Source organism: Nelusetta ayraudi, unplaced genomic scaffold, assembly GCF_046127955.1.
Source record: "Nelusetta ayraudi isolate G7.1 ecotype Tasmania unplaced genomic scaffold, CSIRO-AGI_Nayr_v1 ptg000164l, whole genome shotgun sequence".
Taxonomy (NCBI): Eukaryota; Metazoa; Chordata; class Actinopteri; order Tetraodontiformes; family Monacanthidae; genus Nelusetta; species Nelusetta ayraudi.
The window spans coordinates 129333-141747 of NW_027466214.1; the positions used below are offsets into that span (position 1 = coordinate 129333).

The following is a 12415-nucleotide window of genomic DNA, read 5'->3' on the forward strand; positions in this document are numbered from 1 at the left end:
ACCCTCTTTTTCTTCTTGCACCAGGAGGAGGAGGAGGAGGAGGGGCAGGGAGAGGCTGGGGGAGAAGGTGGGCAGGAGGGAGGAAAGGGGGAGGGGGGGGAGGCAGAGGGACCGAGGGAAGGCCACGTGGAGGGGAAGCAGGGTGGTGGTGAAGAGGATGAAGAGGAAGAGGCGACCGAGGCTCCCAGCAATCAAACAGAAACATACTTGAACTCTTACGGGTGTCAGGTCACTGAAAACAAAATCAGCTGCAGGGGCCTTGGCATGAGTGACCTGCCCGCCATCCATGACCCGGAGGCCTCACTGCTGGACGTGTCAGGTGAGCGTCCTCCATATGCCACTGTGACACCAGCACTGCTCTGTCAGCTGTTCTCTGCCGGGGAGGAGAATCATTTCTTAAGACAAACACCAAACACGATGTCCGCAGCCTTGCACTTACGAAACTCAAGAATCTATATTTCACCCATAGTGCAGTGAGGAGTGACCTCTGATGCTGCGATGGCAATAGTACACTGGTTTTCAGTCCTCCCCATTTCTTGCTTGTTTGGCTGAGTTGTGAGAACTTTGGTTTCCATGAACAAATGTCTGGGCCATGCCGACCTCCCGCAGCTAACAGAGAGTACAACAACTTTCTTATCAACATCAAAACAGCCTTATCTCAGTTCATATTTCTGTTGATATTATCAGTGAGGGCTAATGTACTGACGTGTCAGTGGATAACAATGCTAGGGATGTTTCAGGGATCTGCGTCTGAGGAACGTCTGAATGTAAAGTAAATCAGGACGAGATGACTCTGCTGTCACTGCACTCCTCTCTGGAGTCTGAGAGCATGTTAGTTATTCACTCTCTCACTTCTGACATTTCTTTTTCTTTTTCTTTTTTTTTTTCAAAAAGAACAAATTTGGTCAACATTTAAACACTGCGCACTTCTCAGATTCCCTTTTACATTTACAGAGAATGACATCACCGTGATTGCTGCGCAAGGCTTGGCTGGCCTGTTGAACCTCGAGTCGCTGAATATGAGCAAGAACCGACTGGATGACGAGTCGTTTGGCCCCGACAGACTCCCGGTGAGTATTTTTGCATCGTGCACCATGCATCGTGATGCTGAGGGTGCGGGTACAGCCAAGGTCACACGTGTGGGGAAGTGGGGAAGAGACAGGAGGCATTGAAATGTTGAGCTCCTCTTTAAAAGGGACCAGGATGGACAGGGTCAGGAGGGGGTCAGTGGATATCAGATGATATGGAGGTAAAGCCAGAGAGGCCAGAAGGAGGTAGTTTGAACATGCCTTGGAGAGAGACAGGGAATATATATGTATTATGGGCTGAAGGATGCTGTGGTTGGAGCTGGCAGGCAGGCAGGCGGTCTGGAAGAAGAGCTAAAAGGAGATTTATGGATGCGGTGAAAGAGTACATGACGTTAATTGGGGTGAGAGCAGCGAGTGCTGAGGATTAGAGGGTTAGACGGAGGCAGCTGATTGGCTGTGGCTGACGGGAACAACCCGAAGGAGAAAAAAAAGCCCGATGTATAATTCTTCCTACAGTAACAGACGGTCATTTAAAACATTGACCTTTACTGTTTACTGCCACATGCCGTGCAGCAGCTCCACACCCGCTGCAGTGGCTCCTCACTGTCGACTTTCTCACTGCCACCTGTTGATCCATCACTTCTTTCTCATCCGCATCAGCCCCCCCGCATCCTTTTATTTCCTCTGTGAGATCGAAAGGGATTTGTTTCTGGTTAGTTTCAATAGTTAATGACAAGTTGCTACACGCTGTCCACCAAAATGACAGCATGAAAGCAGATTAACAAAACCAACAAAACAAAAGAAAAGTAGTTCCATCATTGTTCATAAAAAAAAAACAAAGAAAGAATTTGGTCAATGTGACCTCTGACCCGTCTTTCAAAACAGAACAAACCACTTGTGTACATTGCTATTCATAAGACAGCAATGTATGACCAAAGAGCCAATAGTACACACGCACAGATGTGTATATCCAACTCAATAGTCATAAAGTGCCTTTTTTAGCCATAAAGACAAGGTTGAGTTATGAGCCGGTAGCCCAGAGTGGGGCAGTGCTCGGGTTGTTCTTACTCTGACATCGCAGCTGGTATAACAAAAGCACGAGATGAAGAGGGATCTCAGAAAACACCAGGGCAGCTTTTCCAAAATAGAATGTGGTGATGAGAGAAACATGTTAGCAGAGCGACGTGGAAGCAGCCTGCTGCCTGCAGGACGAAGAATCTGGCTGACCGGTGCACCCAAGTGACCACTGTCCCAGCGCTAAACACATTAAGAATAGTGTTCCCGTGAGTGCAATGCACTCTCTTACCAGTAGCTGTCACAAAATATTACAAAGTTGTTGTTTTTTTTTTGCAAACAGACATATCTCTTGCCTGAAAGTTAAAACAAACAAACAAACAAACAAAAAACAACCACATTCAGGGCAATAAAATGGACATAAAACTGATATAACTGTATGAGAACATCTGTTTATCTTTACCCTAATGAAGACCAAATTATTCATATAGAATCAAAGACTGCAGTGAGGCTCCTCGCCTGCTGGTGGTGCCATTGTGTCCGCACCTGGAGACCACCCAGGTGATTCGGGTCAGTGCTGTGGGCACACTCAGCCTGTCAGCCCTCTGCCCAGCACCAATGAGTGACTGGAGAGAGTTACAAGCCCAGCTTTATTGGTCACTTTGCATCTAATTAAAATGAAAAGCGGCCTGCATCCTGTGTCATTACAGTGATAAAAGAGCAGCTGAAAGTACATTAACTAATCTTGTCTCAGAATAAACGCTGGCCTAACCTCCAAAGGGCCGCAAGGCCCGACGCAGGGCCTGACCGCAGCGAGGCCGCCGCCGCCGCCGCTTTCTGACCAGTCGACGGAATGTCGTACGACTGGCTGGAAAGCGGCGGCAGCCGAGGATTTGGGGGGGAAAAAAAAGAATACAAGAGGAAATTATTTTTAGAGTCGCATTTCTTTCTCCCCACTTGATTTTCTGCTGTAATCCTGGTAATGACAGAGAAGTGATGGATTGGCTGCTGCACAGCAGCCCAGTGCACCGCCTGCACTTGATGCTTGCCGACCGCGGCGGCGAGGAGGCGTGGTGAGAGCCTCAAAATACCACATGATAGATGACATGGAAGGGATGCGCAGATCTGAAATTCTCTTGTATGCTGTATATTTCTGACAGCCATGATTGGGACTCTTGCTTGGCGTCTCCAGACGTAGAATTATGGATTTTTTTTATTTTATTTTTTGTCTGCTTGCTTTCATCCCTCCCGTCCCGACCCGATCCTTCTGCCTTGCAGAGCCTGACCCTCCTGAAGATGCTGGACCTCGACAGCAACCACATCAGCAAGATCCCGGCGCTGCCGCCCTCGCTGGAGGTGCTCAAGCTGAACCACAACAAGCTCAACTCGCTCCCCCTCGACAGTTTCAAAGGTGTGGCCGCGGTCGGGGAGGCACTAAAATGTGAGAAATCTTTGGTAGAAAAAGCTCATCAGAATTAATCCCCGCAGGGTTGCAGAAGCTCGTAAGTCTGGAGCTCCAGGGCAACGGCCTCTATGAGGCCAGTCTGTCGCCGCAAACCTTCAGACCCCTGGGGAGACTAGTGGACCTCCACCTGGGCGGCAACCTCTTCCGCTTCGTCCCGAAGGACCTCCCGGCCTCCCTGCAGGTGCACCGCCTTCAACTCGTGGACCAAACTGACCATTAAAAGCCAGATTGATGATTAAATCAGTGGGGAGACCCTGCCTCAGGTGGAGGAGTTCAGGGATCTCGGGGTCTTGTTCACGAGTGAGGGGAAGATGGAGCGTGAGATCGACAGGCGGACCGGCGTGGCCTCTGCAGAGATGCGGTCGCTGTAGCGGTCTGTCGTGGTGGAGAAGGAGCTGAGCCGAAAGGCGAAGCTCTCGATTTACCGGTCGTTCTACGTTCCCACCCTCACCCGTGGTCACGAGCTTTGGGTAGTGACCGAAAGAACGAGACCGTGGATACAAGTTGTCAAAATGAGTTTCCTCTGCAGGGTGGCTGAGCGCACGCACCCTGAGGGACAGGGGGAGGAGCTCAGCCACCCGGGAGGAGCTCGGAGGAGAGCCGCTGCTCCTCCGCATGGAGAGGGGCCAGCTGAGGTGGCCCGGGCATCTGTTCCGGATGCCTCCTGGACGCCTCCCTGGGCCAGGTGTTCCGGGCCTGACCCACCGGGAGGAGGCCCCAAGGAAGACCCAGGACACGCTGGAGGGACTATGTCTCTTGGCTGGCCTGGGAACGCCTTGGGGTCCCACTGGATGAGCTGGAGGAGGTGACCGGGGTCAGGGAGGTCTGGTTGTCTCTGCTGAGGCTGCTGCCCCCGCGACCCGACTCCGGATAATGCGGCAGGAGAAGTAAGTGAGCGAGTAAGTAAGATTATTAAACCCCGGTGTGTGTGTGTGTGTGTGTGTGTGTGCTGACACAGAAACTTGAGATGGGACAGAACCAGCTGGAGCAGGTGACGCAGGAGCGGCTGGGCCACTGTGTCAAGCTGAGAGTCCTGGACCTCAGTCACAACCGGCTGCACGAGCAGAGCGTCAGCCAGGCCCTCTGGACCCAGCTCAGGTATGTCCATCCATCCATCCATCCATCCATCCTTCTGTCCGTCCATCCATCCGTCCATCCATCTATCCTTCTGTCCACACCACACCACACTGCATCACTGCGCATGTTGCACTCACCCTCTGTGCCACTAGAGGCCGCCCTGATCCTTGGGATCTGTCTTCTTCCCTCAGACAGCTTCAAACTCAGATCTGACATTTTCTCCCCCCCACCAGCTCGGAGTATTTTATTTTGTCGTGGTGACATGGTTGCTAATAAACTGGCCTTGACCGACCGTGTTCACCACCACAAATTGTCCAGAGCCTCGAGACACTTTTTTATTTATTTATTTATTTATTTATTTTTAAATCGTGCAGCACTGCCAGCAGCTGACTCACACTCAGAATCTCACTCATTCGCTCGCTCCCTCTCGCTCTCAGTTTGTGCACGCTCACAACGTGCACGGATTCTTGTCAATTGCAGTTTTATCGGCTCACCTCGCCCACGAGCAACGTTTAGGAGAAGCCCTGAAGGACGGAGTGCACGTTTATGTGTGTGCACCTAGTTTGAATGTAGTGAATTCCAGTGGTTTGTTTTTCTTTTTTCTTCTTTGCTCCCTGGGATCCTTGTGAACCACAGTGAGGGCTTCAGGCACAGCGGAAGAGAAGAAAGGGCTTCAGAAACAGTGAAGGAGTGGAAAGTGTTATCTCTGGAGTTGTACCGCACCATCTAGAGAGTTATATTAAAGAATAATAGAGAGGGATCATTTCAAGCAAAGGACTACGACTACTACTCAACAGTGTTGCCAACACTAACGCTTTAATACTAAAAGGGAAGGGGATAAAGTCAAATAAATGTAATAAAGTTGTAAGATAAGTTCACAACATTAGTGATTCAATACTTTATCAGCAGGCAGCATTTTGGCCTGGTTTTATATATATTAAAAAACAAAACAGTAATCAAACTTTTCTAATGTTGAGACACGTTAACAAGTTTCAATAATGAGACATGATTCTGTGGACCAAACTGTCAGCAACAGCAACACCGACTCTACAGTGCAACACCAGTGCGCCAACCAGAACCCGGCTCATGCCGGTTTATATCATCACCATTTGGCAATTCTGGCCCCTTCACTGTCGCTTCTGGGTGCCGCCTGGTTCATCATTTCTTGCTGGCCTCCCGCTGAGTTCACAGCCTGACGGATGCATTGGTCCCCAACAAGTGGAACAAGTCGGGTCAAGGAAATGAGATTTCACCACTCGATTCCGAAGCCCCAAAAGCATCGGGCCCCGACTCAGTCTAATTCCAGCTCTGTCTTTGCAACCATGTGTTTGGTTTCTCTTCTTTTGTGATCGAAGGAAGGATAACCACACTTCATTCGTCATTTACGCCTGGCAATCTTTTAAAAAGATATCTGTTTCTAGTCCTGCTGGCAGCGGAAAAAGAGTGTTTTGTTAGGAAGTTGTTTTTTTTTAAGGTTTGGGATATGTTCACTTTTAAAACTGAATCCCAGAGTGGTCCGATCTCCAAACACCACCCCGAGTCTCTTTCGAGGCGCTCACACTCACAGCTGTCGAAAAATAATATTATTTCCCTCTCGCTTCCTGTTTGTTCCAATGACTTTCATGCACGTGTTCCTCCTCCTTCCTAACTCTGTCTGATGTGTTTCTGTGGCAGCACATGGCACATATATACTGCAGCGTTTTCAGTGGAATTTATGGAAACCCTTTCTCAAGGCCTTAGTGATCCAGCTGCCACGCGCGGATATTCAAATACCAAGTATCCAAGAAAATCAGAATCAGAGACGCAGGTGCAGAGGAGCACCCGGGGTGCATGCAAAGTTCAAAAAGGCAAAGTCTGGACTTAAGACGGCGCTCGTCCTGCGGAGGTCGCTCGGTCAGAACAAGGCAAACAAACCCAGACAAGGAGGAGGCAGAGAAACCCAAAAACAACAAACACGGAAGCGAAATCTTAGGCTCGGGCTCGGAGGCATGAAAGCACAAGGCGAGGGCAGGGAACCCAGTGTAGCATTAGCTTAGTAAAGTCTACCATCTTTGGCTGCAACACGCACGCATGCATGCACGCATGCACAAACACACACACACACACACACACACACACACACACACCTTACTTTGCCCTCGGGCAGCCTCACATTAACCCAGCAGTCTAAGGAGGGCTCTTCCGTGCCTCCGTGTTCTCAGTCACCACGTCACTGCCGCCCACCCACAGGCCTCAGCAAAAAAAAACGCCACACGTTGACGGGACAGCGGTCAAAAGTGCTGCCAGGCGTTAAAACCTGGTAAACATCCTCATTTCAATAGTGTAAATAGTGATTGCAGGCGTCATGCAGCGTCTGCTCTCTTTGCTGCCAGTCATCAGATATTTCAACTGGGCGAGCAATAAAGTCAGACGTTCTGGCTTCTTGGAACTCATCACGTTATGAAATAAACAAAGGGTCTGTAAACATAGAGAAAAAGAGAGGACGCGCAAAAATAACTTTATATTGTTTTCTGACGGTGCCACGTTTCATTTTGGTGCCCCGCTAATGAGAAAAGTCCACTCTGCAGCTCCTTTACCAATGTGCTTCTGGAAACCATGCGTCTGTGATGTCACAGTCTGGGCTACAGGAACACAGGGCTGAGTGTGCTGTTTTCTGGAGAGCTATATTCTTTTTGTACAAATTCTTGCGCACGGTTGCTCCACTGACAAGTAAACTCGTAAACGCTTTCAGCAGATTTGACAGATAGGATTTTGATGGATGGATGGATGGATGGATGGATGGATGGATGGATAGATAGATACTTTATTCATCTATTCTCCACTGAGACTTATTGCGTGATCAGATTGGCCATCATCGGACCACACCTGTCGGGTACTTCAGAGGTGTGATGGGATCTCCGACCAAACAGAGTTGGTTTTCATAAAGCACATAAAGCGCACAACAGGAACGCGACAGCAGAAAAGCAGAAATGCAGCGGTTATGATTTAGCATCACCCAGATGTCCCAATGAAAACTTCCTGAAGTATTTATTGGATCAAACAGTTGTTTGTGAAAATGATCTAGAACCAAATGATCATCACAATAATCACGGTTAAATAAAAAAAAAAAGATTTGCTGTCTAGTGAAAGCTCTTTCAATAAATTTGAATACTGCTGCCTCTGATTTTATACAAAAACACCTATGTGCTCAGCGAAGGTTTCATGCAGCTGCCAAATGAAGTCTTTAACTGTTGTTGGAAGAGGAAGCCATAGTGGGAATGATTTTGTTTTCATAAAAGGGCTTTTTCAACTTTATTTGTCACCATTGCTTCATTTTTGTTTCTATTTGCATTTCATTGGAGGTGGGTGGGTGCCAGTGAGAGTGAGGCGGACAGTGTGTGCCTCACATAGCACACCGTGAGGACGTCCAAGCTGTGGCGTGCTGCTGCTGCTGCTGCTGCTGCTGCTGCTGAGCTGGCAGGGTTCTGGAGAGCAACATCACCAGTAAACTGGTCCAAACTGGTCCTGTGACATTGGATTCTGCACAGAGGCACACGGGCCGAAGGTTTCGAACAGCTTCTATTGGGCTGTCGTTAGCCTCCCTCTCTGGCAAGTGAATTCAAGTCCAGCGACGTGGCATCATTATGGTAGTGGCCGTCTTCATGACAGGTGCAGATATCAGGAGGAGAAAAGCTTTGAATGCTTCTGCAGACCAGCTGAGAGGCTTCGGTTAGGAAGAGCACTGGCTGTCAAGGACTGTGATAGCCTCAGGCACAGCTTTTGTAAAGGAAGGGGGTGGGGGGCGGGGTGTGGGGGGCATCCTCTGTCTGTAGATGCTTTCCATGCTTGGTAAAATACAGCCCTGCATAGTGATATGATTAGTTGGACTCTCTTTGTTGTGCCTGTGTGGCGTTGCCAAAGTAACAAATGGCAGAGAAGGTGAAGACACTTTCAAATAATAATAAAAAAAAAAAAGAACAATAAACTTTTGAAGCACTTTGCTGCTGACCTGAAAGGTCAACACTTTCTTGAGGTGCGACGTTCTCTGTTGAGACTTTGGTCCGTCCACATGTCCCACTTCACCCTGTTGGCTTTCCGTTGCGTATCAAAGTGGCAGGAACAGAGTTGGGGGAAACCACTTTTCTGAAGTCGATGCACATTTGCCTGGTTTTTAATGGATTTAGGAGAAGGTTTGACTTGTCACACCAATTGATAGGATAATCTAGCACAGGGCCAGGCTCCTCTTCCTCGTCAAACACTGACCAATGCAGGATCATCTGCATACTTCATGAAAAAACAATTTGGGAAAGTGCTGGAGAAAGAGTTTGTGGACAAAATAAATGAAGAGGAGAAACCCTGAGGGGAGCGGCTAAAAGTGGTCTTTTTTTTACCAGAGAGTGGCGCTCCTGCTCTGACCGACTGGATTCGACCACTAAGAAAATCAACCACTCAGGCAATAAGAGCAGGTTCAAGAGAAAGATCATAATAACTCTTCCTAAGATCCTAGCAGTGAGCCTGAACCTCTGCAAGGTGACTGAGGAGGAGATGTAGGAGAGTGGCAACGGCGCCCTCTACCCCTCTGGACTCCTGGACAGCAAATTGCAAGCGATCTAAGAGATGTTGTGTTTTAGGTGCTCAAAATATTTCATTACAAGCAAAGTCAAAGCTATAGGACCACAGTCACTAAGCTGACTTGGGTCTGGAGTCTTAGAGAAGTGCACTTTTCCAGATAGCCGGAACAGTTTGAACACAGGAGCTCATTGTTCTGCACAATTCTTTAGACGTGACCACAAATATTGCCTGGCCCAGGGCTTTACGTTACATTACAGCCTCTAAAGAGCTGAACGACTTGAGCTTCCTTCATTTCCATGTTGAGAGGAGGAGAGAAAGGAGAAGGTGACAGAGGAGGCCTCAGCAGAATCACTGCTGAAACGGCAGCAGAAAGAATTGAAACTGGTTTGCCATCTCAGTTCCCTCACTGCCGTTAAAAGTGAGAGGGAGTTCACCCCTGCCTTTGTGAGCTATACTTGTCATCTTTTTAATTCCCTGCCAGGCTTCTCTGGAATTTCTGGAAGTTCGAGAAGCCTATAACTTAAGTTTATAGGTGTGTTTGTCCGGCACCAGCTGTCTTTCGATTTCTCTTTGTAGCTTCCTGTCAGCTTTTGTTTTCCATAATTCGTTTCTTCAATTCTCTGGGCAACCAATGCTTGTCATTTGAGTGGACTTGAAATGTTTTTAAATGTAAATGTCACACAGAAATTGACATCAGTCAGATACTGCCACTACCTCATCATTGATAATCAAAGCAGCCCTGTCATGCCATAATACTTTCATTGTCCCACACTTTGACAGTCTTTAACTTGAGGCTTTCATGAGAGATAGAGATAGAGTATATTCCTAGAGTATATTCAAGACTGTTGCTTTGAGGCTGCAGCCCCTTGCCAGTAGAGGGTGCTGTATCCCCCTTAAATTAGAATGAGCGTGATTCAGTCAAACCAGCCTAAAAAAAAAAAGAGCTGTTTTCACAAAACGCTTCAGAAAGGTTGTTTTGTGAAAGACTTGATGACAAATCAAGGTAGACGGTGAGTCCTAATTTCCCTTGCTTTGTCGCTTGCATTTTTCCTTATGCTGACTGGCTCCCTTCTGCCTTCACTCTGCATTGTGGGCCCTCTGACTGTTTGCTGTGGTCTAAGACAGACCCAACACAGGAAATGAGCTACCTCTCTTGCTGCGAGCTGTGCTGTAAACTCTCCACAGCTGTGTGGGATCTTCCAGACAAAGAAAAACACTGAACCCCTGCACTATATCTTCTCCTCAGACCCCTTGAAACCTTGTCCTAATTTGTAGCCATTCTCTTATCTTGCCAATCAAGCGTTTTTTTTTTTTTTTGTACACCCCTCGCAACTTCCACCCACTGAAAGCTGCCGTCCTGCTCGATCGTACCTGGCAGGCTGCCTACTTTCCCCTTGCAGCAGCTCCCCCTTGTTTCCCCTGCAGAATATTGCACCACACAGGGGTCCAATACCATCAAGGTGATTCTCTGTGTAGTAAAATGCCTTGACTCAGAGAAGAGATAAGCGTTAGGCGTTTCATTTGTGGTCATACATGTGTCATGCATATGCACAAAATCAACAAATCAACACACAGCCATATCATCCAGGTTGTAAAGCATGCAAGGAGCATTTTCAATTCAATTAATTAAAGAAATTCCATTGAATCCATAAAAAAATCTGCCTGGATTTCCTCCTGGAAAGCCCAGGAAGAAGAAGCTGCTGGATATTGTGAACAATGGCTGGTTACAGTGGTGGCTGTGGGTGACTCCTGACTCTGCTTTGGCAAGAGTCACATTCAATTCTGTGGTACGCACACTTTCTGTGTGATGCCCATGGATCCAAAGTGCTTGGAAAACTTCCTCCTGGCTTGCATGTAACAAATGGAAGCACCAGAAGTTGCTACGCTGAGACTCAGAGTTCCATTTTCTCTCCGTCTCCCCTCAGTTCATTAGAAACCTTGGACCTTTCCCACAACCAGTTCACTCAGGTCCCTCCCAACCTGCCGCGCCGTCTGCGCAAACTCTCCCTCCAACACAACAACATCCATCACATCCCCGCCTTCTCCTTCCGCCACCTGCGGCCAGGCCTTCAGTCCCTCCAGCTGTCCAACAATGACCTAAGCCACAGCAGCTTGAACCGGAACGCCTTCGCTGGAACGTTTGTCTCGCTGGCGGAGCTGCTGCTGGACAACAACCGTCTGTCCGAGGTTCCTCAGTGCATCCGTCTGTTTAAGAAGCTGCAGGTGTTGAGGCTGGACAACAACCACATCAGGCGAGTTCTTCAACTTTAGAGCTCCACGTAAAAAGGCTCCCCCCCCCCCCACCCCCCCTGTCTTGCTAATGTTTTCCAATGCTCTCCTTGCAGGACGGTGAAGCAGTGGGCCGTGTGCCATCCGAAGAATTCTGATTCCACCTTGACTTCTCTCCACTTGGAAAGTAATCTGCTACAGGTGGAGGCGATCCCACCCAAAACCTTCTCCTGTCTGACTGACACTCAGGGACTCGTCCTCCATCCGCAGCAGGTCTAATGCACCGAGCTGGTGACCAAGCCGCTGTGTGGGAACTTCCACAGATACTGTCTGGGATGTGGTCTTCATCGTAGCTCCAGAGAGAGGAACACAACAGTGTCCAAAGTGCTAGATCATTTCATCGTCCTCATAGCTCACTGTTGCAAAGCTTGTTTCTCAATTCATCTGTAGACTGCAATGGAAGTGATGATTTAAAATATGCTTGGATATGTTAAGAAACTATAACGTACGTACGTCAAAGTGAAGTCATCGAATCTTTAAATGTAAGCATTGCATAAAAGGAATGGTGCTTCTGAGAAAATGAAGATTTAAATGGATCCACCTGTGTCTTTTATTCAAATGTTTGGGCTTTGGGAAAAGAAAAGGGTTTGGGTATTTTCAAAGTAAGAGGAGTGATTGCGGGCTTTGAAAGCAACAATTTTGCGCAGCTGCTGCTGTGCAGGAGGAGGGGAGTCGGGGTGGGGGTGGGGGGGTCCATCAGAGAGAGTAAAACGTCTGGTGACACTGTGTGAACTCAAGGGGCTCATTAGCAGGCAAAATGAAAACATTTGGTAGCTTTTCCCATTACCAGTTGACTTCCAGCGTAAACATGGACCACCAGTCAAGCAGCAGGGAAAGCTTCAGAGTTACTCAAAGCACGTCACAATCATTCCTCCCTGCAGAGAGAAAAAGCAGTGAAATCAAAGCAGCGTTGTGACTCGACACTTATATTGTGTTTGATGATCAGCGACAGACAGACAGACAGACAGACAGACAGGCAGGCAGAGCAGTG

General features: G+C 48.2%; 1 protein-coding gene across 1 annotated transcript; it reads left to right on the top strand.

Annotated features, from left to right (window-relative positions):
• The first annotated feature begins 127 nt into the window (after positions 1–127).
• Positions 128–11643, top strand: LOC142880260 (extracellular matrix protein 2). The gene is made up of 7 exons (XM_076014038.1): positions 128–319; positions 955–1070; positions 3321–3453; positions 3531–3688; positions 4466–4605; positions 11061–11387; positions 11481–11643. Exons 1-7 carry the CDS (start codon positions 265–267, stop codon positions 11641–11643), a joined length of 1092 nt encoding a protein of 363 aa, XP_075870153.1. The 5' UTR covers positions 128–264.
• Positions 11644–12415: the final 772 nt, after the last annotated feature.